General features: G+C 49.2%; 1 protein-coding gene across 2 annotated transcripts in view; it reads right to left on the bottom strand.

Moving 5' to 3' along the window:
* Window positions 1–28: 28 nt before the first annotated feature.
* The window catches only part of LOC135919801 (uncharacterized), a 111,852-nt gene continuing 84,254 nt past the window's right edge, over window positions 29–27,626 (bottom strand). For both annotated transcript variants that reach the window (XM_065453738.2, XM_065453747.1), the window contains exons 2-7: window positions 12,860–12,957; window positions 12,022–12,233; window positions 10,587–10,775; window positions 9,442–9,588; window positions 7,977–8,070; window positions 29–5,493 (exon numbers count right to left, since the gene is read on the bottom strand). In XM_065453738.2, the coding sequence (XP_065309810.1) occupies window positions 1,409–5,493; window positions 7,977–8,070; window positions 9,442–9,588; window positions 10,587–10,775; window positions 12,022–12,233; window positions 12,860–12,957 (4,825 nt within the window). In that variant the 3' untranslated portion in view covers window positions 29–1,408. The remainder of the gene's footprint in view (window positions 5,494–7,976; window positions 8,071–9,441; window positions 9,589–10,586; window positions 10,776–12,021; window positions 12,234–12,859; window positions 12,958–27,626) is intronic.

Genomic DNA, 27,626 nt, shown 5'->3' with positions numbered 1-27,626 from the left:
AGTGAAAGAAATGGCACTACACATGGTGTATTCATGAAATGTTTTTTTATTTCAGCAAAGTATGTGTAAAAGGTATTGCAGAAGAAAAGAAAGAGGTCCCTAAAAGAAGGTGATGCAATACATACTTTAAATAGATAAGTCGTAGACAACATGAAATTGCCCTAGTTGAAGGCAAGGGACACTCCCCACATTAAAAAGTGCTATCAAAGAGTTTATTGGGTCGGAACACTTCAGTGCACCTTATTTATAAATGTTGCATAGAAAACATGCAAGCTGAACACATCACTAAAAAGAATTGTAGAGCTGTGTAGAGGACTAACGCGTCTGCAGCAAGTGCCGGGTAGAAGACTGAAGGCTGAATCGCAACTGGAAGAGAAGCGTTTAGAACAAAAAGAAAGCAACATTGCTTTCACAGTAGCCGCACCTTCATATAACGAAATCTGGCATAAGTGAATCAAATTTGGCTGGTATAGCAACCAAAAATGCAGGATGGGACAAGTATCAGATTATAGCGAGCAACATTTTTGCTTTTACATTGCTCAAAATATGTAGTTATAGATGTTTTGCACATGCAATGCTTTAAATTTGGTAAATCACTGGAAACATTTTTCACCAATATATCTTGTACATATACATATACGTTAAAGCTATACTTTCAAGCCGGAAGCGTTTTCGTTATATTCAGGTTCACCTGCAGATCAAACAAACCCACAAGCCAGTGGGGAAGCACCGCGGCCGGGTAAATGCATCAAAATGTCTCCTCTTACTCCTTTCGCTCAACACATCGCATTTCAACCAAGTCCTCGAGTCATCAAGCACGCAAGCATAAAACAAGGCAAGCCCCTCGTTTCTTTCATTAAGGACACTTGATGCAAAAATAAATAACACCGGCCCGAGAAGCGAGTCTGTCTTGCTGCTTCCTGAATGCCTTTGCAACTTCGTAGTTGCTGCGAGGGGCTTGCGAAAGTAGAAGAAAAGCGAAGCTTGCAAGGCATCCAAGCAGTCTTTGGTATTCACTCGCATCTGGGCGCAAACCTTCTCTCCCATCGAGAGAGAAAGAGTAAAACTACAAACTTCAGAACAGGGCATGACAGCATATGCATACAACTACGCTAGGTAAAATAGGCAGGGGAGAAAAAAAATCCTGGCACAAGCACCAGTCAATACCTGCACCCGATCAAATGTGTAAATGAAAAGATGCGTAAAAAGAGGTGCGCAAGTACCAAAGACTTCCCGTACTGAGAGTGACCTTGTACCTATAATTCTGTAGCATGCATGCATTTTTTTTGTCCCTGCGCGTTTTTCGTTGTAAAAGGAGCTGTCAAAAATACTGTTGCGCATCTCAAGATTAAAAAAAAAAAAGCACAGGACAGAGCAGAATGACTAGTAGAGAGTCGAGATAGTGAAACTACACATCCACAGCAGGGGCATCGGGCATGTCTGCAACGACATCTGCTTTAGCAATCTTGTCACATTCCAGATGGCTGCCATTGCTTAGGTTGACTGGCCCACTGCCGGGTGCACAGGCTTCCTTGTTGTCCTTCTCTTCCAGGGTGCCCTTCTCTTCTGGCGTCCCATTGCAGTTGGCAGCCGACTCTTCTTTGCTCTGGGTTTCAGCATCAGTAGCAGCAGCAGCGGCCTTAGCAGCAGCAGCCGCAGCGCCACCCTTGGGAACGGCTCTAACAGCCGAATACTTACTCGTTGCTGTTGCTTTTGCTGCAGCCGCTGCAGACATTTTTGATGTGGCAGCTGTCCTGCCAGCAGCAGTTCTCCGAGTTGTTTCTGTTCGTCTTGCACCAGCCAGCTGCTGGTTGGTGCTCTCTTTGTTGAGCTTTGCCTCTCGTGTGGCTGGAACCCTCGCAGCAGACATCTTCGCAGCTGCAGGGCTGGTGTCAGTCTTCTTGGCAGCGGTGGAGGTGCTGCCAACCCTTGACGTTGCTGGCCTTGAAGTTGCTGCCGCAGCCGGGCGACTTGCTGGTGCACCTGGTCCAACTCTAGGTGCAGAGCTGCTGCTGCTGGCAGGCTGCGTAGTTCTAGGTGCAGTCCTGGAAATGGGAGCCCTAGTTGGTGCCGGCTTAGGTGCAGGCTTTTTTTCAGTTGTGCCAACTTCTGTCTTGCCAGCAGACATTGCAGATCCGACGGATGTTCTTGTACGAGGTGCTGTGGCTGATGCAGCTGTTGGTTTTGCCTTTGTCACTGGAGCTGTGCTCTTTTCTACGGGCTTTGAGGCTGCAGAGGTGGGCCTCGTAGTTCCAGTAGCAGGTCTAGAAGATGCGGCTACTGGTTTCTTGGATGGCATATCAGTAGAAAGTGTAGACAATTTGGGCTTGGTGGGCTCAGATCTGTGGGTCAGGCTTGTTTCTTTCTTTGCTGCAGTGTTTGCTGAGCTGCTCTGTTTTGGTGTCGAAGTTGTTGTCACAGGTTTGCCAGCAACAGGTTTTTTCATTGGAGACTTTGCTGCTGGCGTAGTCTTAGCAGCTGTTTCAGTCTTTGTAGCGAGAGACTTTGTTGCAGGCTTGTCAGTGGAAGAAGTCCTTGGCTTGGGAGCAGGTGATGCTTTAGCAGTTGGTTTTGTTTTCTGTGCAGCTGGAGAGGACTTTGCTGTGGCAGCAACTTTTGGTGTGCTAGCCTTCTGTTCAGGCAATACGTCCTGTGTGTGCTTGGCTGCAACTTCAACTTTTGTTTCGGGTAATGAGTCTTGCTTCACATCAGACACGGCATCTGCCTTTGGCTCAATGGAACTGTCTCCAGCAGGGCTTGCAATTTGTTCAGAAAACGCTGCTTCCTTCTGTTCTCCATGAATGGTCTCCGCAACAGTGCAAGAACTTTGGCTCAAAGTGTCACAAGCCTCTTTTGACAACAGCCCCGACGGTGAAATGGCTGGCTCCACAGGTTTTACAAATTGCCACCCACTGTCCTTCTCAGAGTCTGAGTCTTCCGTGACTCCATCTGCCTCCGGAATGTTCTCTGGAATAGCACCAATATCAACAACAGGAGCAGGTGTTTCGTCAACTGCAGCTTTTGCTTGCTTGCTCATAGACTGCACCTCCTGAAGAGTAGCCGAGTTCTCCTCCAAAAGAGTCTCAATCACGGGACTCTGCGGCTGGAGACTCACACTCTGCTCGTCTGGCTGTTCACAAGGCTTTTCAACATCACTGATTGGAGATATGGCAGTGGCTGCAGGTTGCTGAACTTGCAGGCGAGTGTCCACAGATAGCAAGGAGGTTTCTTCAGGCATTTGTTCAAAGATGTGTGGGCTTTCAGTAGTTGTAGGAACAGTAAAAGAATCTTCAGCAAAAGGCTCAGTAACTTGGCCACCAAGTACTGAACTTTCAATTTGGGGCCCAACATCAGACACTTGTGCTGGTACTTGCTGCTCAACAGGAATGTTGTAGCCGAGATTGTCAACTTTTTGTTCACCATCAGCAACCTGTTGGTCGAGAATGCTCTCTGCAGGGGGAGTATCTTTGAGCTCACAAAAGAGAACCGCACTCTCCTGCTGCACAGGTTCTGCAGCCACTTTCTCAACAATTGACTCTGCAGACCCACCCAAAGAGGTGTCATCAGCATCATCTGTACCCAGGCTCTCCAATTTTTCACCAACAGGTTGATCATGGCGGGCATCACTTTCAGCACAATATCCAATGCTCATATCCTCATGAGGCTCTGGAACAGTCCCAGAAACAAATGCATTATCTACTGTGTGAGGAGGCGCACTTGTCTCGGCAAGTGACTGCATGGCTGAGCTGTTAAGGTCAATGGACACAAGGTCGTCCGACTGGATGCTAAGAGGCTGATTAAAACCAAGGCCACTGGCCGCTACTTCAGTGTCAGCGCCATTCTTTATGCATTCAGCGGAGGCATGCTGCGACTCTAATGGCTGCATTGACTGCGTTTCCCCTTGGATGTGATCAAGCTGTTGCATTTCTCCGTGGATGCTGTCTGGGTGTAGCATTTCTCCGTGGATGCTGTCTGGGTGTAGCATTTCTCCGTGGATGCTGTCTGGGTGTAGCATTTCTCCGTGGATGCTGTCTGGGTGTAGCATTTCTCCGTGGATGCTGTCTGGGTGTAGCATTTCTCCGTGGATGCTGTCAGGGTGTAGCATTTCCCCGTGGATGTAATCTGGATGTTCAACATCCAATGTAGTTGCATCTTGCATTGCGAGGATGGGATCAGCCACTGCAGCCATTTGCTCAGTGGCACCTGGCAATACAACACAAGACATATCACCAGACTGTGCGGGCTTGAAATCCTGTTGGTCTTCTGGCAATGCACTAAGGCATTCGTCTTGAACGACCGATGACACAGGTTGCTCTTTCGCTGCCTCCAGCTCCTGGGCATCCTCAGGAAGAGTGCTCAAATCCACTCCTTCATCTGGAAGCTCAGCCTCTCTCAACATCTCAGGCTCCAAAGGAGCTCCGGGTAGTTCTGCAGCAACGGGCTGTGGATCTTCAGGCAACGCACAAGGGCCAATTGGTGAAGGCTGCCTGGCCTCAAGTTCATGGCCTGTTGAGCCAGCATCGAACTGATACTGCGGTGTCATATTTGACGCTGTACAGAAAGTCTGTTCATGAGCCAGTTCGAGTTGGCTGTTGCTAGCCTCATTAGCTCCTTCAACAAAGGAAGAAAACTGTTCAGCACTTTCAGTGCCACTTTCTTCGAGAGCTGCTGCAACTGCTGAGCTCTGAAGGCAATCGGTTGTCTCAAGGTCGTGCCCATAGCCCTCGTCATCAAATCGGTTGTGGTGCACAGCGGGGTGCACTGGTATGTTGTCGCCGTATCCATTAGCAGCATGCGAGATGCCATCAGGCTGATCAAACTTGTCCTCAAGACCACCATCAGCAGGGACAGCACCATGAAATTGTTCTGGCAAATCTGGGAACTTTCCACTCTCTTCAGTGTGGAGAAGGTGCACTTGATCGACAATTTGGCCAGCAGTAATGACATCTTCGTTGACCCTGTGCAGTGCAGTTTCAATTGTCCCTTGCACCACATCAGACGCCACCTGAAGAATTTCACTTTCGTTGGCATGCTCATAGGCATGGGAATTCACAGCTTCAGCATCAAACAGGTGGGCTCCGTAGCCATTGCTGTTAAACTTGGTAGCATCAAATTCACTTGCATTGAAGGCCTCTTTTGCATCTTCAATGGGTGGTGTAGGAAGCTCGCTCGCAGCAGTTTTCTCTGGGACCAAGCTCGCAACGTCGATAACTGAAGCGTCAAAGTCGCGAGGATCACGCAGAAAGACAACCACTGCTGTGATGTTGTCAGATGAGCCAAGGTCTCTGGCTCCCTGCACAAGCGTGTGGGACACGTAGGGTGCACTCTCAGGGTCATCGAGAACTGCGTGGTACACCCTTGCAGCCACCTCCTGAGGGCTCAGTTGGTCCCAGAGCCCATCACAACCCAAGACGAGGAAGTCTTCTGTGCCATCAAGGTCCATGCTGATCACATCTGGTTCGCTGGTCACATAGGGTTTATGCTCGGCGTCTCCTGCGAGGAAGAGACGGAGAATTAGCAGCTAGGATTACAATAAGAAGCAATTTATAATGAAGCCTGCTAGTTGTAACTAGGTTGGATGGGAAGTGGGCAGATGAGAAGGATAATGACACTAGAGAGATGAGATAATGACTTGTTTCACTGAAGACGAAAAAGAGTAGACAATGAAGGTGTCTAGTTGATTAGTCTTCACAGAAGGTGCCCTGCCAGCAAACTAATTAAGCACAAATTACTGAATGACCACTATATTTCTCCTCAGACCCGAAGCCTGCTCAGAGGTATATCTTTTGTAGCTGGTTCTTATTACTAACTGGGTATATTCCAAACGTGAAATCATAGTTCACATACATACTCCAATTAAATCCTGGAGGCAGCATCTCCATGTGAATGGAGAAACTCTTACGATTCTTGTCATACAAAAATTTACCAACGATTACGATACTCTAATACAAAATTTCAGCAGTCCTATACGCATTTGCATTTCGCGATGTGTTGAGGCAGAGAACTTGAGAAAGACATGTAGCAGAGTCTACCATCTCCAAAAATCTGATCTGCAGGTCAAGCGTGTCAGTTCTTATACAAGACTCAACGAAGGTTCCAGTGTAATCGCTGGTGCTGCGTGGCTTCCGGAAAGTTTGTACTACCCTACTGCAGCGATCAGTCTAGCCCGTGTGATCTTGCACTCTGTCGCCTATGATGTCTATGTGTGCAAACACTGACACTGGGCTTCTAACAATGGCTTTTCACCAGCCACTCCACTAGCCACACTGCTCAGGAGGCCACTAAACCTAACCAGCGCCGCCTTGTCAGGAGTCGGCAGCTGGAGTTGCGGTTCAGTGCCTAGTCGACATAGCAGTATTTTGTTCATAACCTCCGTGTTTGTACAGTTGAATCCCGCCACAACGAATACCGCCACAACGAAATTTCCGCGACAACGAATAATTTTTTATTCCCCGCGAGTATCCTATAAGAATTAATGGCCTAAATTTCTCTGCACAACGAACCATTTTTGCAGAGCGTTTCCGCTTCAACGAAATTTTCGCGTTCAAAATCGAAACCGAAACTAGTTTTATTGGCGAGAAGTCCAAGTCAAATCCAAAGCCACATTAAGCATGAAATCACGTGATTGCAGTTCCGCCATTTTGGCTTTGTGTCGTGGTCGCGTTGTTCACTCGCTGCCTTTCTCTTCGACAACGACGAGTTTTCATCCGCAGGACACGATGGCAACGCAAGTGAAAAAACGCAAAACTCTTTCCCTTGAGCAAAAAGCTCAAATAATCGCCCAAGCAGAAAGCGGAAGGAAGAAAGCGGCAATTGCTGAAGACTTCGGAATTCCTGCAAGTTCACTGTCAACGATTCTAGGCCTGGAAAACGCTGGGAGAAATAGGAACCGTGCCGCCTAATCTCGAGCTCGACGAATACATCGGCGCTGACGCTTGTGTTGTTGTTCACGAAGATGTGAGTGATGAGCAGATCATAAAAGCTGCCCGGAATGATAAGGACTCTTCCGATGAAGAAGACGACGACGTACAGGAAGCGCCGGCTGCGGCAACCGCCGTACAGGTGATGGACGCTTTTGATGTCATCAGGAATTTCGTTGCTGTCCGAGACGACGATGTTGCAATGGGTTTGCTGACCGAGTGCGAAAATCGCGTGACGGCGTTGCTCGCCGTGAAGCGTAAGCAAACCAAGCTTAGATTTTTGGCATTAAACGCCTTTGCTGCTGCTTGGGCAATTCTTTCTGCGTTTCACGTCAAATTTTTGCGATAACGAAGTTCCGCGAGAACGAATTTTTTTTCGTGCACCGTGAATTTCGTTATAGCGGGATTCAACTGTAGCTTAGTGCGTGCTCGAAACACCTTGCAGCATCCAAAAGTGATTATTGCCATTATACATCGGTGCTATGGGTGGCAGTGTCACAGGGAAGTTTGAATAATCGTGCAATTCAAAAAAATTTGTATGTATTTTTGTTGCTAGAATTTATATATATTGAGGCACATGCCAATAAACGTTTGCTACGGTATAACCGATACCGTGTCAGATCTTGTATTTGTACAGCAGGAGAATACTCCATTGAATTAAAGCACGACAAACCAAATTTTACATTTACTTCTTTCGGTTCAATAATTTTTCATATGAATGCTCATTATACCGAGATTCAACATGCCATTAAGGATGTTCTGGGCTCTCTCCATGGCACTTGTGAGATGTGATCTACTATAAAGCTTGGTACCCTGCCGCTTTGCTACTCTGATACCAACCATTCATATCAATTTATTTCTGCGATTTAAAATGGAGAACAATTCCTTTCATTCTTTTTATATAACAAACAGATAACAAAGGCATTTTTCTGGCTGACAAACTAAAAGGCTGTGGCGCCTCATTTACCACAGCAGTTAAAGTTCTAATTAATGATGCACACAAAATCGGCATCCTGTACATAAGCAATCACAGTGCAACATTGGGATGTGACTAACCGATTGCTCTTGAAACGCCAAGTGTGCCGTTTACCCTCCAGATGCCCATCAGCAAGACCATTCCTCCCAGTTCTTCTATTCTCTTTCTTTCGTCCTGAAATCAAAAATACAATCTCTAAAGCTTCATACCAGCTATGCACACTTTAAAATAGGAGCTGCAAGCAACAAGAATGGGCTACATACAGCTTGCGTGGTCACCTTTCAACTGCAGCTGAATATAAAATACTGCAGTTTTACCCCAACCATGAGACAGATAACAGTCACGGATAGTCACCAAGATAATATGCTGCAGTAAGACTCTTTTATGCTCAACATTTGTTGCATAAAACACTCATGGTGCACCATTAAGCGTTTTGTATGGTTTTTCTTCCTTCCTCTTGCTATAAATAGAATTTATACTTTGACATAGCTTTTTCCTTATCTGGTTGATTATCTGGTGTACTGTAACAAAGACCTCATACACTGCCATGTACCGGCACTTAACCAACTGTACCGCCAAGACATTGGTGGTCAGTTATCAAAAGTGAAGCTCACAGGTTTTATATTGGATCAAGTGTCTTCATTTCTTTGTAATGCTTTCTTGTTGACATAATGAAATGATAATTACTGATAATGACAACGTCATGAATACAGCTGGAGTGTCTGTACAAAAGTGTCGCTGTGGAAAAGCAGAAGTGTAGACTGACTGAGCAGTATGCATCATTATCGATACAATTTATTTGCCAATTATTTCTTGGCATTCATGATAAAATCTCATCTGACTTAAGAGCTCAAGATGAATGAAAATGTGCTAGCATCCAACACAATAAGACTGCAGGATCGTATGTAACAGACATGCATATTGGAAATTTCATGCTGGAAGTGTTCTTTTGTCATTCTGTGCAAGTGAAGAAAGAACTAAATGCTAGAACACACTTAGAAGTAATTATTTCCTTTAATAAATAATTATATGAGAGGGCGCAATGGAATTTATCCACCCAGAAGGTTCCTTAAGCAAAATTTGAACCCATGAATGAGGTCTGCAACAACAGGCACCACTTTCAATAAGTGACAATATTACAACCTTCTTCTGTAAAATCTCAACTAATGTTTGCTGAGCTTACAATATGAAATTGTATACTGCCTTAATACCAGAGCCAGATGCTGTCTAGGTATGCTGAAAAGAAGTGCAATAACAGCAAGGTACCACACAAGAAGTCTTAGATTTGAGTAGCATTCAGGGGGAAAAGATGTCAAAGCTCCAGTCGAAACAGCTCAAAGAAGATCTTGCATGAAAAACTGGACAGCTCTGGGCAGTGTTATCCAAACAATACGAAGTACAACAACGTTAAAAAAGTGAGAACTGATGTACGCAATGGCGCTCACTTCGATCAAGTTCCTGCATTATGCCAGCATCAATGCTTAGCTGCAAAACATGTAACTGAGCCTGTAGCCTATGTTATAATGCATAAACAATGACACCTGCCTCTCTCTCAGGCTTGTGAGGGTTGACCAAGGACATGGGGATGCCTTTCCTGACTAGGATGGCTTGAGAGTCACCCAGCCAGCCTACAACAAGTTGTCGCTGTTCACGCACAAGGCAGCAGACAGCCGTGCAGCCACTCTTGAGGCCCTGTATGAAACAAGCATTTATAAGCGCTGTTGTGCATGTTACTTTGAAATCATTTGCTTACACTTTATACCCGCATAAAACTACACGCATTACAATTGTTGATTACAGAGGCAGTTCCCCAAAACCAAAAACGAAGTAGCAACTAAGTTACTTCGCCGCTCATCCTGGCTAACCATTCCAGAATAGTTAGCAAGAAAGATTTAAATGCAAAGTGCGCTTGTTTCTTTGAAGCTGTGCCATTTTTCTTTTAATTCTTGAGGGCACACAGTGCAATTTTGCATTGACAATCATTATTTGCAAGAACTCGTTAATTGCAAATGAGAAATCTGCAGCAAAAGCAAATACAAATTAACATTTTACTAGTTACATGTTAATTCGTATTAATCAGTTTGGTGACCAAACTGCATAAGTGTAATTTGGGAAAAAGCTAATTGAGATATCTTGATGAATACTCACAACATGGAAAGTCAAAATGGTCCAGGATGTGTTAGATCTATCACGCAATGCAACTGCACTAGTATTAATATCTGGTACTACAAATAGCTTTAGCAGCGTCACGTCTAATAAACAGTAACTCCACATTTAGCACAGCAGAGTGCTGCACACACTGCACTACCATGTAGCTGAGCTCGGTTGCCTTTAATAAACGAAAAATGATGAAAGCAATATACAATTAGAGGTTGCTCGAATACAAAGAATCTGAACAAGACTTTAAAGCTGCTTGTGCTGCTAATATAGTGTCCCGACAAACAAGCTGCTACCACTCAAACTCAATGACACTCATGCTAAATAACAGGAGGCATGCTTCCTGAACCTACTCCCAATTCCAATGGCTACAGGAACCATAATGTTCTTGGAACATAGGCTTTGCACATATCTGGTACTAATCATTCAAACATGGTCACAAAAACCGGAAGGCAAAGGTCCTCACAAGCTCCAAGCACGGCTCAACCTCACCTAAAGTACACAAAAAAGTAATGAAGCTGTAGTTCTGTTACCTCTTTCGAAGATCGCTGTAGGAAGTTTCGGTCTGTCAGGAGGAAGCCTTCTCGTACAGCATTCACTGGGTTGGTCACAAAGTCTGGCTGTGCAGCTATGTTGCGGTGAAGGTGCGCAGTAGCATAGTCAGCTGCCTCCACACCAGCATGACCGTCAAAAACTGCGTAGTAACTGCACTGTGGAAGGCCCTGCGCGCAACAAACAAAAACAAAGTGCCCTGAATCAACCAGAACCATTGAAAGAGTACTGAAAATGTGCTAGAACCTAGACGTTTGTAGAGCAAGGTACAACAAGCTGCTTCCATCCGTTTGTTGCCGTGGTCACACTGCATTACAAACACTGAATATGCACTACACCTTCAAATTTCCAGCACTCTGCAAGAACATAGGCAATGGCGATCCAGGAGGCACAGTGTACAACCCTCGAAGCCCAAGGAACACGAGTGCAAAAAGAGCTGTCCAGCAATTTCACGTGACATCGGCCGAAACCAGCTGCTGCGAAAAATAGCTCTGGGACCCATGCCTCGCGCATTAGCTTCCACTGTGCGCATGTTTTCTCAGGTGTGGCCGTGCCTTTACAAAACATCTCAGCAGTCTTCTGGCAGAAATGCAGGCCAGTTGTCAGAAGAAAGCTTTCATATCTATTGGAGCTGCTGGTCTTCAATCCGCTACAAATTACAGATGCGAGCATGATGATGACATCCGATGTCGTAATTTCTAAGGAGTCTTTGAACACAAAGTAGTGCTGCCCAAGTTTGCCAGCGTCATTGATTCTGGAGTGTGATAAATCAATGATAGGCCTCCTGTGATGAGGGATAGAAAGAGTACTGACCAAACACAAAGCGATGATTTCAAGTTCCATTCAAACATTCCTTGGGGAAAGAAGGATGCAAGTTGATAAGTAGCTCATCGAAAGCAAGTGAAATTTGCATTGTATTATACTATCGAAGTTGCAGTACAAAGCTTTGTCACAGTATTTTAATATGGCAAGCAACATAGCATGTGCACAATGCAGGAAGTGTGAGTAAGTACAATTAAGGAATGAAGGATCGGAGCTGCAGCAGTGCAAGTTGTTTTATTATGGGTTCCTAAATGCTGTTGCTCATTTGAATGCATCAAGTTGTAAAGTTCTTTATTCAGCAATAAAAGAAACTGAATTTCTGCTTCTTCTCTGCCCCCAACTTACCAAAGCACCTCAATATAAGAATAGGGAAAAATCTGTCTTAGACTGCGGCTCAGTCTTTTTTACTGAAAGAATGTTTCTCCTCTTCCCCCTGCTCCCCAAAATATGCTTTGTGTGCAATCACCGTTGCATATTTTTTTACCAAATGATTTTTGCTCCACATTGAAGAGCTTAAGTTCATCACACTGTGGGCTGAACTCGGGGCTTCACCTGAAATGACACGCAAGCTTAGCTTCACACCGTAATGCTTACCTGTAGTCCTAGTGCAAAGTTGAGGTCTGGGAGAGCCAGGTGGCGATCCTCCATCTTGCGCCTGTTGTTGCGTACACCATGCGCCGACACGGGAAGGGACGCTGCAGGTGTGTGGGGCAGTTCTTGAGCCAGTTCAGGTTGTTCTCTCCAGATGGCACATTGCTCAGCCAGTGCCTCCAATGCAGCTGCTCGAAGTCTGCCAACAGCCAAATCTGCAAGGCAGGAAACAAAACTCATGACAAGGACCTACCTGCCAACTAAGATTCATGATTAAGAAAAAATGAAATGCTGACAGCCACAGTCACATTTCTTGGTAACATTTCTGCAGTATAACAGCAATTAGCATGGTTTAATCTCCATTATGAACTATCATGAACATAGTCTGCAGCTCAAGTTTGTGTGTGAAGATACGGCGCACAGTGATGTGACAGCAGAGTTTTCTCGGTGGATACCAAAGAGATAGTGTTATAAATACTACTACTAAAATAAAAACTACTAAATACTGTTAGAGTTGCCTTATTTACAAATTCAGACAACTACATCATTTGTTCCACAGTTCGTGTGCATCCTATACCTATTAAAGAATGAGTCATGGGGCTTAAAACACTGGAGCTATGAGAAGTGCCACAGCCGAAGGCTGCAGAATAATTTTTACCACTCAAGTTCTTTAACATGCAGCTAGTCTAATAAATACAAAAGCATTTTTACATTTCGCAATCATTATATGCAGTCACTAGTGCTGGGAATAAAACCTGCGACCTCACGCTGAGCATCACAATGTCACAGCCACTAAGGTAACATGGTGGGTACCAGTAAACAATATGATAAAGGAAGCTACCTTCATCTGTGTAGCCCCCAGCCTTGAGCTTCAGGGATGTGTTCATCTGGTGTGCCACAGTCTTTGCCAAGACAGTGCTCAGACTCAAGGGCCATTGTCTACAAATAACAAAAGGCAAAAAAGAAAATCTTTAGCACAAGACATTTCATAACATTGTGCTATCACCATGCTAAATGTTACAAGCAACAGCCACAAACTGCACTTGGCAGCTAAACACCACTATATGGCTGTGCTGTGCTACACTGACCAGAGATGACACAGCAAGAAATCATAACTGTCCCAGTTTTACAATGCCCTACAAAGCAGTTTGCGAGCCAAAACAACACTTGTGAAACACAGAAATGGCCCCTTCAGCCAAGGAAACCATTCCACTCTGGCATCTGCAGACAATGGCGCTGTGGAGCAGCAGAGACAATGGCAGTTGCCACTCGCTGCACTTAAATGCACGTTTGTCACGAAAGGCAATCGAAAGAGACAGAGCAAAAGGGTCAGGCAATTTCATGGAGAGAGAAAGATTAAGGGACTCCGCAAGGCCGGCTCTATGCAGCAGCTCGAATACCCATCATTGCGCACGGCGTCCGAGGGGGTCGAATGATCAGACAAACACAAAGTCCGCCATATTCAGGACGGGGGGAGGGGCAAACATAAGTGCGAAGATCATGCGAGCTAAAAAACCGGCCTTCCCCTTCCCCACCTCCTGAGGACACACGACCGCGACTCCGCCGCCACTGGGAGTCGGGAATGGGAGCTGGCGGGGTGATTCTACAAAATTAAACGCCAAACATCGAGGAAAGTGAGAAAATAAGGATGGGGATAAACGCGGGTGAGGGAGAAAGACACGGCGGCGCCGGTGTCCGCCGGGCACCCAGATGTCAATGACGAGGGCAAAAGAGGGAGCCAATTTGAAACAACGCAAGCGTGTATGAGAGGAACGGGAGTGGCGGCAGGAAAAGGGGGCACACCGGATGAAAAGAGCGCCCGAGAGGCGGGAAGGTGGAGTGGGGGGAAGGGGGGGGGGAGAGGGCTCGTTAATGTTTGTTCAACAGCTGCCGGCGTCGGGCGGGGTCCGAAGTCGGTCTCCCCTTTCGCTGGCGAGCACCGATCGTCAACGCGCGCACTATCGACACCGCTTGCTAGGCTTGCACGTATCGCGCTCGAGTCGCTAGGAGCGCGTATAGCGATTACGCGGAACAGCGCTGACAGACGGCGCGATATCGCGATAGTGTGTGTGCTTTATGACGCGTGTTATTTAGCGTGGACAGTTACTCGGATAATATTGCCACAAATGTGTAAAATGATCAACGGAGTGTCAGGTGCCGAGGCTACGATGTCTAGTTAAGATATGCTTGACTCATTCGGTACCACCGTAGCCGAGGCTGCGAATGAGTACTGACGACCGTGAGATCGGAAACAACTGCCCGTGCATGAAATGCAGTCTACAGTCGTGCAGTGATGCTACTGGTCCATGCCATTTTGGAGCATCTTTTGCAGCAGCCAAAGATTCATTTTGGAGCAGTAAAATTGACTTTCGGAGGAAGTTTATCAAAGCGATTGAAAATTCGCAGTGGGCAAGCCATGTGAACGCAGTAAGGGGTTGCTGATTCATGAACTATCCTAGAGTTACTGTATATGCTACCACAGGTAAGCTACCTGCGGTAGCATATACAGTAACTAAACTATCCAAACACAGTGTCCCCCCTTACCCCCCAGCCCTTCATCGAAGTCCTTATATACTATGGACTGCGACGAAGCGGGCCGTCCGAAGATGCGCCTAAAAAGCCACTGCAGTGGCTCAGAAAAACAGAAGCAGTTGGAAGTGCTACGTGCAGACTTTGGAGGCGTTCTGATAACTTTCGCCATGGTCTCACTGCTTTAAATGTGTCGTTTAAGACGGAGCATTCTAAAGAAAAGGGATGTTAATACAACAGAGCCTAATGTAATAGGCGGCTCTCCTTTAGCTTTCCAAATGGAATTCGCCTTTATTTTTTGGCGTTGTCGCGACACCGTTTATCTCCAGATTATACAATTCCTCGAAACAATCGGTATGTGTTATAAAACCATAGCTACCTACGCAAATAGTTGCATGCATATGTTGTTCGTCTGCTTTGGCATACACAACGTTTGCGAACGAATAGAGCCGGCTAATTAAAATATTGTTTAATTACTATATTTCACGGTTTGGTATATATGTTTATATTAAAAACTTCAATGATTAATACGAGATCAACTTCATTTTGTTTTATGAATACCTCGGAATGGAAGCGTTCTTGAGAAATCAAATTTTTCACTCGGTAGGTTAATTTCGCGTTCATATCTTGAAATCCCCAATTGACGCAGCTTATTGTGGGGTAATGTCAGCTGAGAGAGGGCAGTAGCGCAGCTGCTATCACTTTCGCCAGGCTTCTAGAAGGCTGGCGTACTACCGTGTTACATAATGAACTAGGTCACAAGATGGGTTCGTCTTTGCGTTGGGACTTTTGCTTCGGAATGAGATTAGCATACCGAGCGTCATGCTTGAGAACAGTCGCCGACAGCTTTTTCGATTTTCTCGCAAAAACGTCCATATGATCGCGCGGGCAGTCTAAAAATGATTTTAATGCTTGTTACAATGCCAGCGTCGTGAAATGTTTGCGTAAGATTGCCCTGTGCTTTGCTTCACTGATGTACGACCTACTCGAAACACCGCGATGGCCGGTGCACCTCGGGGTCGGTACTCTCGCTCGTCGCGGAGCCTTTGATACCTTTGACTGTGCAACGCTGTCAGATTAGGTTGTGACGCACGAATTCAGTTTCGAGTTTTCGCCATTCCGTTCAGTAAGCGCGAAAACAAACTTCGCGAAAGCGTTCGCGGTAGTTGCCGGCATGTCGCCCGGGGGACCCAATCTCGGCTTCCGGCGACCAGCCTGGCACGTGATCTCACGCGCCCAATCATGAAATAGGTTTGCTGGTCCGAACACAGTGGATGCCACGTTACCGCGACGACCTGCCGCCCGCCACCACGTCGGCTGGCAGCGATTTTTTGTCACGGCCGTGCGATGCAGATAGTCCTAACCAGCGGCGCTTCCTCAGTATACGGCGTCGAAAGTTGCAGATTTGATGCTGTTACGGTTGGCGTGCAACACCCCGAGCAAAAAGGATGCTCGAAAGACCCTGCTCAACCGAAACGGAGGATGGATTCATAATTTGCTATTATTGTCTCGAGTGGTTGCCGGTCTGGTAGGCGTCCAGCAGTGATGACAGGCCCCTTTGTGTGTGCGACTTTAGGAGATACCCTTTCCGCGAACTGTCCGACTCTAGGGGAGGCCCTTTCGGCGAACCAACGTCGCCTAGAAGGAAGGATCAGCCGCCCATCCTCGACCAGACTACGTGGGTTGCCGCCAGAGGAGGCAAGTACGTGCAACGTCACCTGAAAGAAGGGATCAGCCGCCTACGATCACGGTCCCGCGGGCTGCCACCAGAGGCAAGCCCCGGAAAAGGTCGCCTGGAAGGAAGGATCAGCCGCCTACGATCCCCGACCCGCGGGTTGCCGCCAGCGGAGGCAAGCAAGTGCAACGTCGGCTAGGAAAGTGGGAGCAGTCGCCAAGCACCGAAGGGACTCAGTGCATGTCACGTGACGTTGACGTGGGCAAGATCCCACCTACGATTTTAGTGGGCCTATTTAAGGGGCCCCGCAATGCAGTTTTTAATTCATTCATGTTCTTATCCTTCACCAACCACTGAATAAACAGTGCAAGTTTCGCACTAGAGATCGTCTCGTCCTTGCCTGGTCGCCATGGTCTACCGGACGCCTGCAGCCTGCCGACGACGCCACGCTACCCAATAGCAACGCCGGTACAGGTTCGAGAACCAGGCGCCGCAACAATGCAGAGTCGACCACAATTTAATAGCGGCCGTACGGCCTTCTTAAACCCGTCTAATCGCCTTAACCGCCAACAAAAACGGAGCATAGGTAGCAAATTGAATAGCCTAATTGTTCACGGGCGCCATGTCCGCGAGATCGCGTCATGTTCGAGAGATCGAGCGAGACACCACACAACGTACGAAACTTCGGTCACCGTTTTAGATTGGTCATAGGAGATAAACGCGGGGTCTGGCTCTGTGCCAGCGCGATCGCTCGCGGTACGATCCATGCTTAATCCACCTTTTTGATTGTTGTGAATGAATACTTTTAAATCTTGGTGCATGATAGTTTAGACACCCTATGTGATATTTATATGTAAATGACAAATTTTTCTTGTACTGAACCCACCCTGTATCAGTCCGACAAGGGCTAGCGAACAGTACACACACACAGACACACACACACACACACACACACACACACACACACACACACACACACACACACACACACACACACACACACACACACACACACACACACACACACACACACACACACACACACACACACACACACACACACACACACACACACACACCTTTGACAGACCGTTTCAAAACGTACAGGCATTCAACGCAAAACCGGACCAATAGGTCAAGCGAGGGGGAACGATGCACCTGAGCGAAGGCACCGTGCACGATCGAAGTATACGGAACGCGTTCAAAAAGGAGGCGCCCCGGATTAGCTCGAAGGAAAGCAGAAAGCCGTCAATACACAGCAGCGGCGACAGGTACCAAATTTCGCACGCACTAGATTTGCAGCCTGCCATCGGCACCATTTATTCGAAGAGATGCGCTCCGCTTTCAAACACGCTGAGGGGTCAGAGGCATGCTTTGAATGAAGGGAGCAACAAAAGCGGGAGATGAAAAATAAGTAACGAGGCTGACACGGCCTCGCCGCCTTGCCCGCGCCTTGAGTACAGCAAGCGCGTTCCCCGAGATAACGTACAAGGAACCGCCCCCACTACGCCACAAGCCCCGCTCCCCGCAGAAAAGCCACACGCGCTGACCGTTCAAAAGATCGAGGGGTGCGGGAACGTTGACAGCTAGGTCGGCCCCGGAACAAGGCCCACCGCCGACGCGCACATATAATAGACGCGCTAATACCGTGCAGCACCGCCGAAGCCGACTATAGCGACCGCGAACTAATGATTGATCGAGTGACAGGTATGCATACGCCACGCACTTCGGCCCAGCGGCGATATATAATGCCGCGCGCTCGTAGCACGCTACGCATCGACTTGCCGAACAGAACGCGTCTAGAGATACTGTGTACGCTCTTTGGTAGCATATACAGTAACTCAAAACGTGTCTGCTATGCCTCGCATGCTTCTAGTGTGCGCGAGACTGCATGAAGTGCACACAAACGCACAATGTTGGGTATTAAAACAGCTACTATAGGTACAATTTTCGTACACTAAGAACCAAGACACACACGGGCGTATTTATACATATATTTTTTTCCTTCGAACTTGCCAGTGAAAGGCGAAGCGGTGTACCGATTCGACTTGCTGGTGATGTTTAATGCGAGTGTCAGTTTAGCACTGCTAGGAGATGCGAAACCAACGTCAGTGGAAACCGCTCCGTTCAGAGCCGGCGGCGCGGTTTTGGGTTTAACTGTAATTAAATACAGACAACCAAGAACAGGCTGAGAAAAAATGGCAGCCGCTATTTGCAGGAACCACGCGCAGCCACCATAGACGACGCAGGAATGGCTTCATCCAGTGCCGGACCCCGCTGCCTATACTTTAGCCTCAACGGAATTGCACTGCACTGTTTTAGTGACTAGAGGCGCGCTCGTACGACCGCAAGGCGAGGTCACAAGCACCTACAAGAAGAACAAACGCGCTAAGTTCACTGCACCCGCCTTCTGGGCGGTCCACCACGGCCACTATAAGGAGTGGGCCAGCACCCGTCCACGCCTCCGCGCCAACACACTGCACACGAACGCGCGCTTCGCCCGGCAAGCAGTATACATCCGCGCCACGAACCGAGCTCGCCACTAGAACGTAATAAGCAGCTGCAGATGACGGGAGGCCCTCCTCGTGCCAAAGGCTGCGCAGCCCAATGTAGGGCGCTATAGCTTGCCGAGCTAGCACATACAACGCCGCCGACAAAAATGTAAATATACGGTCTCTGCAGCAAACCTTTGAAACCGAGAGCCACAGGCACGGACGGGAAGTCCGAAACGGGTTCACACAAACATTCACACACATCCCTGGGCGAAACGCCCACACGGCGTCCGCTATATAGTAGGCATCGTGCTTCTTGACGAATACGTGACAAATGTGCGCACGCAGGAACTGCGGAAGTGAACGAACACGAGCTCGAAGCGAAAAGCAGACTACTGCAGGTGTGGTGGTGGCCCTATACGCGAGTGGCGCGCGCGTCCACATCTCCTCACGCGCACGAAGCGCTCGGAGACATCGAAAGGCCGCGAGCGATCCTTCTTTCCTCGTTTTATTCATATTCGCCGACTAACAATGGCAGAAGGCAGCAGGCATCGAAGCGCCTCGGTCAGGCACCTCCTTGGAAAGCAAATAGGAACAAAAGATGTGACAAAGAACGGCGACGGGCGGGACAAATCGTGAAAGCGAGGCACGCGCACCGGGTCTCGACGTAACGAGGCTGGCGGTGGGAGCAAAAAACAATGAACTTGAGCATATGGAATCGGAACAACGAGGCCAGTGTACATGGAAGGTATACGGCGCAGACGCCGATACACGGTGCCCGAGGAAGCACAGCATCCACCTGCATGGCTCCATTCGAAACTGCATCGATTCCTTCTCGTTGATGTGTCTGACGAAATATCATTCGAGGGACAGACATCCTATCCGCTGGCCATCTACTGACCTGATGAACGCCACTCTGAAAGCGCCGTCGCAGAAAAGTGATTGACCGAGTGTATATATACACGTCACCCGATTCACTCATTGGGGTTTAGACTTCCGAAAGCTTACACTCCGCATTACTTTTACGACCTGGTGCTTTCTTTGACTCGCGCTCGAGACTAATTGCACGAGCGTTTCTAAGGCATCTAAATGCGGCCGCCAGGGCCGGGAATCGAACCAGCGACCTCGTGCTCGGCAACGAAGCACCACATTCGAGCGAGTCGGCGTGACGGTTGTTGAGCCGTTCGCGAGGGGACGGACTAACGCTGGCTGCAGGCTAAGCACGGGGCTTCCGAGACGAGGAACTAAAGCGCGCGCACCGAGACCAAGGAAATAAGCCGCACGTGCGCCCATCCCGGTTCTCGGTGCACGAACGGCCGGCCAGCCGAGCGGCAACTCTGGAGAGACGCGCTCAGTCGGCGAGAACGCAAAACAGACAAAACTTTCCACTCTACATACCGCGCTCGCCAACAGAAAGGCGCAGCGTGGCGCACATAAGACGAGCAGCTCGTGTGTTCCTCGAGCACAAGCGTGCACGGTCTCCGGCTCCTCAGAACAGCGTGGTGGCCGCACATATGCGCTGAAATCGATTCGCGTTCTTCCTATATACGAAACGCAAGCACAAGCCGACTGTATTTGCATGCAGGATCCAGGTCGCGCTATGAGACAAACAACGCACGGACGCGAAACGCGAAGTCGGGCGTGCGCGCCGCAAGCTTCGTAGAAAAAAACCAAGGACGAGCGCAGGAGGAGATTCGGTAAGCAAACAGTTTGGCGTTACGCTTATACTGCATTATAGGCGCAATCTAAATCTAGGATTACAGACTTGAGGTAGTTGGTTTTATAATGGTATTCGTCCAGTTAAGCGCTATGGTCCCAATAAGAGCAATCTAAATGTTCACTACCGATGCCAGTTTATTCAGTTATACGGAAACTAAAGATAGGTAGATAATAAAGATCACTTGCCAAACGGAAAAAAAATAATAAAACAACACAACCAAATAAACACAGAATTCTGGCACACATGAACAGTCAAGGCGATTGGAAATGTCTAAAGAACTATATCCTGTAATACAACATACGCATCCCAGCCACCAAAAGCGTTCGGAGCACAAAACCATTCGCGGCGGGAAGAGAATACGCATGCCGCGTATACCTGGTTGCCGACGCTATAGAGTTAGCCAAGCTGCGCAAAAAAGATTAGAATACCTACGGTGTTCGGTCGATAGTTCTGATGACCGAATACCTTAGGTCATAACGTCGCATCTAGCACTTCTTTCGGAAAAACTTATCCATACACTTCATAGTGGTATACTGCATCCATGAAATCCAGAGAGAACGCCAAAACAGCGAGAATCTGCCACTGTTTTTGTGATCGACGCGCTCAGACATTTCGCAGACATTTCACACATGTTCCAGGTTACGTGTCAGAAACCACAATGGTGCCTATCTTGACTGCACTGGTAATAAGTCAGGGATTACGTTTTCGGGTCGCGGAGATCCTGAGAAGCTACTCTAGCAGTTATCTAAAACAAGGTCACAGCGGTTATTCAACGAGACGGGAGGGGTCAGACGGAGCCATGACAGAACAGGCCTACAGGTCACAGAACAGGCCTACCGGCGCCATCCGCGAGTACCTGCAGCAAACCAAACTCGTAATTCAACCAGCATGTTTCTTTACCGCGAGTCGGCTGGCAGTTACGGGATACTGACTGCTTGATTCCTGGAACAGAAGTGATTTGTTAACCGTAGAGGCGAAAAAAAAAATAAAGGAAGGCACGAAGAGGGCTGTCCCTGTGATGGTAGCGACGTAGCGGCAGTCGAGCGATAACTCAGGCTCGTCTCTTCAGGCAGGCGGAGTCGAGCAGTTGCGCAGGGTGTGAAACGACACGATGGCCGCGGCCAGAGGAATAAAGAGCGCGCGCGCGAGCAGCCGACAAAACACAGCACTAAGACGACGATAAAAGGCGCCCGCTGCGCGGTTAAAAGGGCCCGAACACGTTCGCATCGACCTCCACCAAGAGCACTCCCGGGGGAGGGGGACGCCAAAGTGGCCGCGGTTCAATCGGCACCGCTACCGGTTCCGGCATCGACGCTGCCGCTGCTGCTCACGCCGAATTTGCTGCTGTCGGATACGGTGAGAGGCAACAACGCACGCACTCGGACTTGTACGCAAGAAAAAGCAGCGGCAACGTGTCAGGACTCTTGCACGGGGGAGGGGGGCTCTCCTCATCCATCGAGGCCTTCGCGTGCGAACAACGCGAGCGCCGCTGCGTCTCGTAATACAAATGCGCCCGTTCGTCCAACAGCGTTGCAGTGTATGTAGTGCGAGCGAGGAGGAGGAGGAGCGCGAGAACGGGTCGGCTCTGTCCTTCCGCACCCATGCTCGGCCCGTGAGAAAATCAAAAGCGAGCCTCTTCGCCATAGAAAGGTCTATCTTGTCCGGCGCTGCCGGCAAGGCTCCCGCAGCTAACTCAGGTAATACGTTGGCAGGAAACCGGCTCGGCAGGCCACCGTACTGTAGCACCCTAGGAAGGGAGCGCGCGAACGTGTAAGGCGGGCCGAAGATGTGCCGCCGAACGGATGGCGGCGGTTTCCGAGGCACCCCCGCGGAGAGCAGCAGTGGCCAGAGCCTCCTATAGGAGAAGACCGAGCAACGCGCACTCCGGCGCCGATCTGTTTTCATTCAGCGGTCAGGGACGAGCAGTGTAAACAGACGCACGGCAGCACGCAGAACCCAGTCTCAGCGCGACATGAATGGACGAGTGCACGCACACCAGAGCACGGCGTGGGGACACGCGGAAGAAACGGGCACTTGCTCATCGGGGACGCCCTCTTGCAGGGGGGGATCGCCTCGCGCACGGCGATCCATAAGCGGCGCATGGCGAACCGCGATAGCGGACGCATCAATCCTCCCCGACGTTGTTCCCAGCCATGCAAGCTCCCCGTGAGGGAAACAAGCAAACACAACCACGGTGAGAAGTTGAAACAATGCCAAGCAGCTTTGATGTAAAACCATTGGAAAGGACGACGCAGCGGTCGCTTATTTTGTTTACTTACGAAAGCGTCGGGTCTTGTTCCCATGCGATAACTGAACGCGAGAGCAACGAATCCGCTCACTCAATGCTTGCAAGAAGCCTGCTGACTATTTTGCGACGCAATGCGAATCGGGAAACTATAGCTTCCATTAAAAAGGACACCAACGTGCGCACGATGTCGGAAAAATCAATGGAAAAGTTCTTTTCTGGATCGTACGGCGAAACCTTCGACGAATTTTACGACTCTAAAACGGGGATGTCTAGGACCAGCAAGTTCGATGATGATTGAATGGCATCCATTTGAAACGGGGCGAGGTCAAATCGTCACTTATAGCCTGCTTGAGTAACTCGAGTATGCTATCAATGCTTTTTCTTTTCCGTCAGGAAACGTACGTAGCTTTCAGCGCCATCTATAGTGCTTTCCGACGATTTGAACGTTTAGCCACGGTATATTAGTTCCACGGCCCCGCCTACGTGCAAACTAGGTGCCCACTCGGACGATGGCACGAGGCAGGGGCGACAACAGCGATTCAACGATGCCAGCGTACTGTTTGAGCAGCTAGAACGTTGATCGTTCAGATATATAAAACTATGTAGTAATGACATCGCACACATCGCAATCCCATTTCGTCGGGGCCAGCGCCTACACGCCGTGACTATAAATGCACGGAGCGAACACAACGACGGCTCCAACAGTTGCCAAGTTAGCCGCTATATACAGCGGACAGGGTGCGGCGGGACCTTTCGCGACGCTGCTCATTGTTTTCCTCGCTTCTGACACAATAATGCAGCGTGACGGAGACCCCCGCAGCTCCTGAATAAACTAACCGATCGTGGCGGCGAACTGCGCTATACAACATAATGCGCGGGCCGTCTGCGCAATGGTTATAATAATAACGTCCACGCTCAGCCGCCAAAGACGAAGCCCAAGAAAAAAAAAATAAGACAGTGAAGACGGGATAACAAAAGGATTAAGCAAAGGAAAAATCTAGCACGCAGACAGCGGGGCGGACGACCCGTTTTGGCTAATAGCGCCTGATCAAAGGATAATGCGCCCTTGTGCGTGACGCAGACCAGCCGCCTCCTTTTGCGCTTTGTGGCCGCAGCGTATATAGACTGTACCATACGCGCATAGAGGCGGAACACTTATATAGCGCCCTCCCCTCTCCACCTTCATAGAGAGTAGGAGGTGCATTTGACCGGGGAGAGCCAGGTCATGACGGCCAAGACTTAAGAGGAGGAGTCGGACAAGTCCATTGCTGCGCCAGCGCCCTCATTGTAGCGCGCGCTTCAAGCGCCGGGTCAGACAGCTTCAACGTTCGGCGCAGCGACCGGCAGTGCTCGCGCGTGCAGCAGAAGGCTGTCGCTCTGTCCGCACCGCAATGAGGACAGCAGACGAAAGGGGGGAAGGGACTCCGAGGAGTTTTAACTACGCAGCTCTTTCACTCGCGAGAACCGCGCAGGGCTGCACAAACGAGCTGTGAGGGTGGCTGTGCGCGTTTGTTGATAGATAGCTCATCTACTTTGTAGTAGCGCACAGGCGCAACGGCACAGTTCCGGAAGGCGCATGCGACAACACAGTGCAGAGGCTGGAGCCGCTATCGACCAATTGAAGGCGCTGAGCTCCGAACGCTCTTCTGTTACTAGTACGTTAGGGACGTTGATCTACAATGCCCATGAAGAAATGCACACAGAAGCTAATCGAGGCTTTCGAAACTCATAACGCTGTTCTTAGCAATTTGGAGGCTACAGCCTTTCAAAGGCCCACGAACAAGTAGAGATATTCACAACTACCCTTCACCGACTGTGTCCGCTATCGACTATGCAGTCTATGGATGGCGTCTTATTGCGTTCAAGAACCATAGTTTAACTTTTAAAGACGCCGTAAAACTATGTTGTCTGACGTGCACTGATATAGTTTACAGTATGAATAAGGATTTTGGTATTGCGTGCCCGCTACATAGAGTACGGCGGCCGCAGTCGGAACCAGCGATCTCGTGCTACTGGAGGGTTCCGTACGCCCCATGTGCACTGTGCCCATAATTCTACGGGATGGTTTGTGAAACCACGTAAGTTCCGATACAAACCCATAGGAGAACATAGGATTATGACACGACGGCATGTGGGTGTGTTCCAGTAGCGATGTGAGCGGTTCACGAACAGGACCACAAAGAAGTGTAGTGAGGCAAGTTAGTCAATAAATCTCCATATACTCAAAATGTTCTGCAGCAGCTCGCCAATCGAGACATCCGACATCACAACGGCTGAACCGCACGCGCGAAACGCACACATGCCCACCGCGACAGCAGCTCTGCGAATGCATTATTCTCCCGACTGCCTCGTACGACAGCTCTCCATCGCGTCTCTAATACCGACACTGCACGGTACTAGAGTGACGAGGAGGATGAGGGCGAACGCATTATCCGTCACCGACCGGAGGGATCGCCCGCCGGCCGTCCCTGAGCGCGCTTTCGAGAACGTCAACCGCCTGACGTGGCCCCTTCACGCGACGCACGCGGCGCGCTGGTCGGCCGCGCTGCGGCGGCTTGCCGGCTCCGGTTTCGTAATCACCCCAACAACACCGACCAGCCAACTCGAGGCCTCAGACGACGGCATCAATCGTGAGCGAGAAAAGCAGGCGAATGGAGCGCGCAGGAGAGGGGCAGCGCGGCACGCCGTAGACACATACGATGGCGAGGTCTCGATCACGCAACAGCGAAGGCAACAGCAGCAGCAGCAGCAACAACAAAGTCTCGGCGGACGGCGTCAGACACGCCGCCTCATGCAAGAAGCCATCGTTACTTCCCTCTTCCATGCAGCAAGCAGGCGCCACAGGCCGAGCACGGCGGTCGGAAGAACGGGGAACGAGGCGGTTCGCTGGATTATGCAACGCTCCGGCGTTCGATTAGCGCAGGGCGGGATAAACGAGCCGATTTTTCTCCAAACAGCGGAGAGTACCCAATGAGGCATGGAAAACGGGCGAGGGTACAGAACAGGCTGGCTAATTTAACACGGCTGACGTGGCACTGAAACGAAAAACGGCGGTGTTTTAAATGTTGCTCCGCTGCTTGCCTCAAAACATTGAAGTCCCTGTGATGCATCATCTTGTTCCATCTTCCATCTTTCCTTTATCGTATACATCTATTGCTATCCCCCACTTCCTCAAGAGCAAACAGGCACTGCGCCCGTTTCTGCGGTGGCAACTGTCAGCCTGCTGCTTTCTTCCGCTCTGTCTCGTGCAGTCTCGTTTCCACAAGCAATAAAAGTACGAGCCCGATTACGCATGACACAGTGTTTGTTTAGATGAATGAAGCAAGTTACGTTTAGATGTGATGGGACGTCAAACTAGAAATTCACGTGCAAAGCATTGCAGACAAGTTCGAATAGCTCAAGACACGCTCGACTGCCCACATGGCAAAATAACAGGCTTTTAATAAATTGCGCCCTTGGATAATGGTATAGCCGACGCTGACACGTTGCCCACCGCTTTCACCAAACATATACACGGAGCACTGCAAACGTCGCTACTCGCTGACGATTCACATCGTGCTCACAAATGGTATTCTCTCGAATGCGTATACAGTGTCCTCGAATGCGCTCACGAAAGCATCTGCAAACCGTCAGTTTGCTATATAACTCCAGAGCCGCCACAACTCGTGTGCTCAGTATATATGCTCATCGATCTGCAACCAAGGTCGAACTGACTGGTCTAGTTCGGAACTAAAATCAGCGTTTGAAGGTTTGCGCTCGTGTGCACGTGACTACAGTGTCAGGTACTTCTTGCGCTGCCCTTGAACAATGTACACGAAACAGAATTAAAGAATAACTTGACAGTTGTATACGGCTACAGCGCAGCAACATATGCTACAATCGTGTACATATCGCTGGCGCTCTCATTTGGGCCTGCACACTACAGCTCTCTCGATGCCCACGTAAGTTTTATTTACGGGGACAGCAGAAGGGGGAGAAGAAAAAGTTGCAGCTGAAATGTTTCGCGGCCTGAATATACATCAATTCTAAAGTTACAAAGGAATGCCGCATTACGTATAGATATATATGCGTCTCACAATGAACTTCAGAATGCGCCATTAAATGGATTGTTCTTAATTGTTCCCACATACCGAAATCTCGCGGACAGACAGGTGTACTAGACATTCGCGTGGTAGGAAAATACGTGTGTCAGACGACCCGCTTTTTTTTTTTTTTCGGCACGCACGGCGAGCAATAACGACGGCGTTTGCGCTTCCTCCTATCGCGTCCTCGGGTTTCCGCACTGTGCCCATGCGTTTGCTACACGAATTAGCGACTTGCTCAAGCCTCAGCACACTCGGACGGAATGAAAGTTCGCCAAGGCTGAAAAAAATAAAAAATATCGATAAGAGGAGCTCGGCCGTAACCAGGCAGACACAGGATACGCGTTAAGTTCGGCGTTACGTTACAAGGGGCGCGAAAAATGCAAAGAGAAAGAGCAGGAAGAGGAGGCCTAGGGAACGAAAATAAGCGGTGCAGACGAAGCAGTTGAAGCACGCACTCGGCAGTCAAGTGAAGCGGCGGCGTGGCCGCTCGAGCGTGCATGCCTCGCCGATGACTGGTTTCCGCGGCCGCCGTTCCCTGGGCCTCGCCGAGAAGGCGCTACATGGCAAGCAGCCGCGAGGTCGCCGAGTCTCGGCGAGGCGAAGAGTGCGCACGGCTTGCGCAGTCACCGTGGAATGACGACAGGACGAGACAAACACGAACCAAAGAGACGAAAAAGAAAAGCAAGGTCCCCACCCTTTCACGCAGGCGCGTCACCTGTGCTGACAAACGTGGAATAATTACCTCCGCGCCAGCGAAGCCAGATCAATGCTCGGCAGGGCAAAAAATAACAATGACGCATTGCGAGCCACGCCCCCCTGCAGGGTAGTTATTTAACTACGCCGTGCCACCAGTCTTGAG

This window comes from Dermacentor albipictus, chromosome 2, assembly GCF_038994185.2.
Source record: "Dermacentor albipictus isolate Rhodes 1998 colony chromosome 2, USDA_Dalb.pri_finalv2, whole genome shotgun sequence".
Taxonomy (NCBI): Eukaryota; Metazoa; Arthropoda; class Arachnida; order Ixodida; family Ixodidae; genus Dermacentor; species Dermacentor albipictus.
The sequence above is the reverse complement of the archived record's forward strand: the minus strand, read 5'-3'. Positions and strand labels throughout refer to the sequence as shown.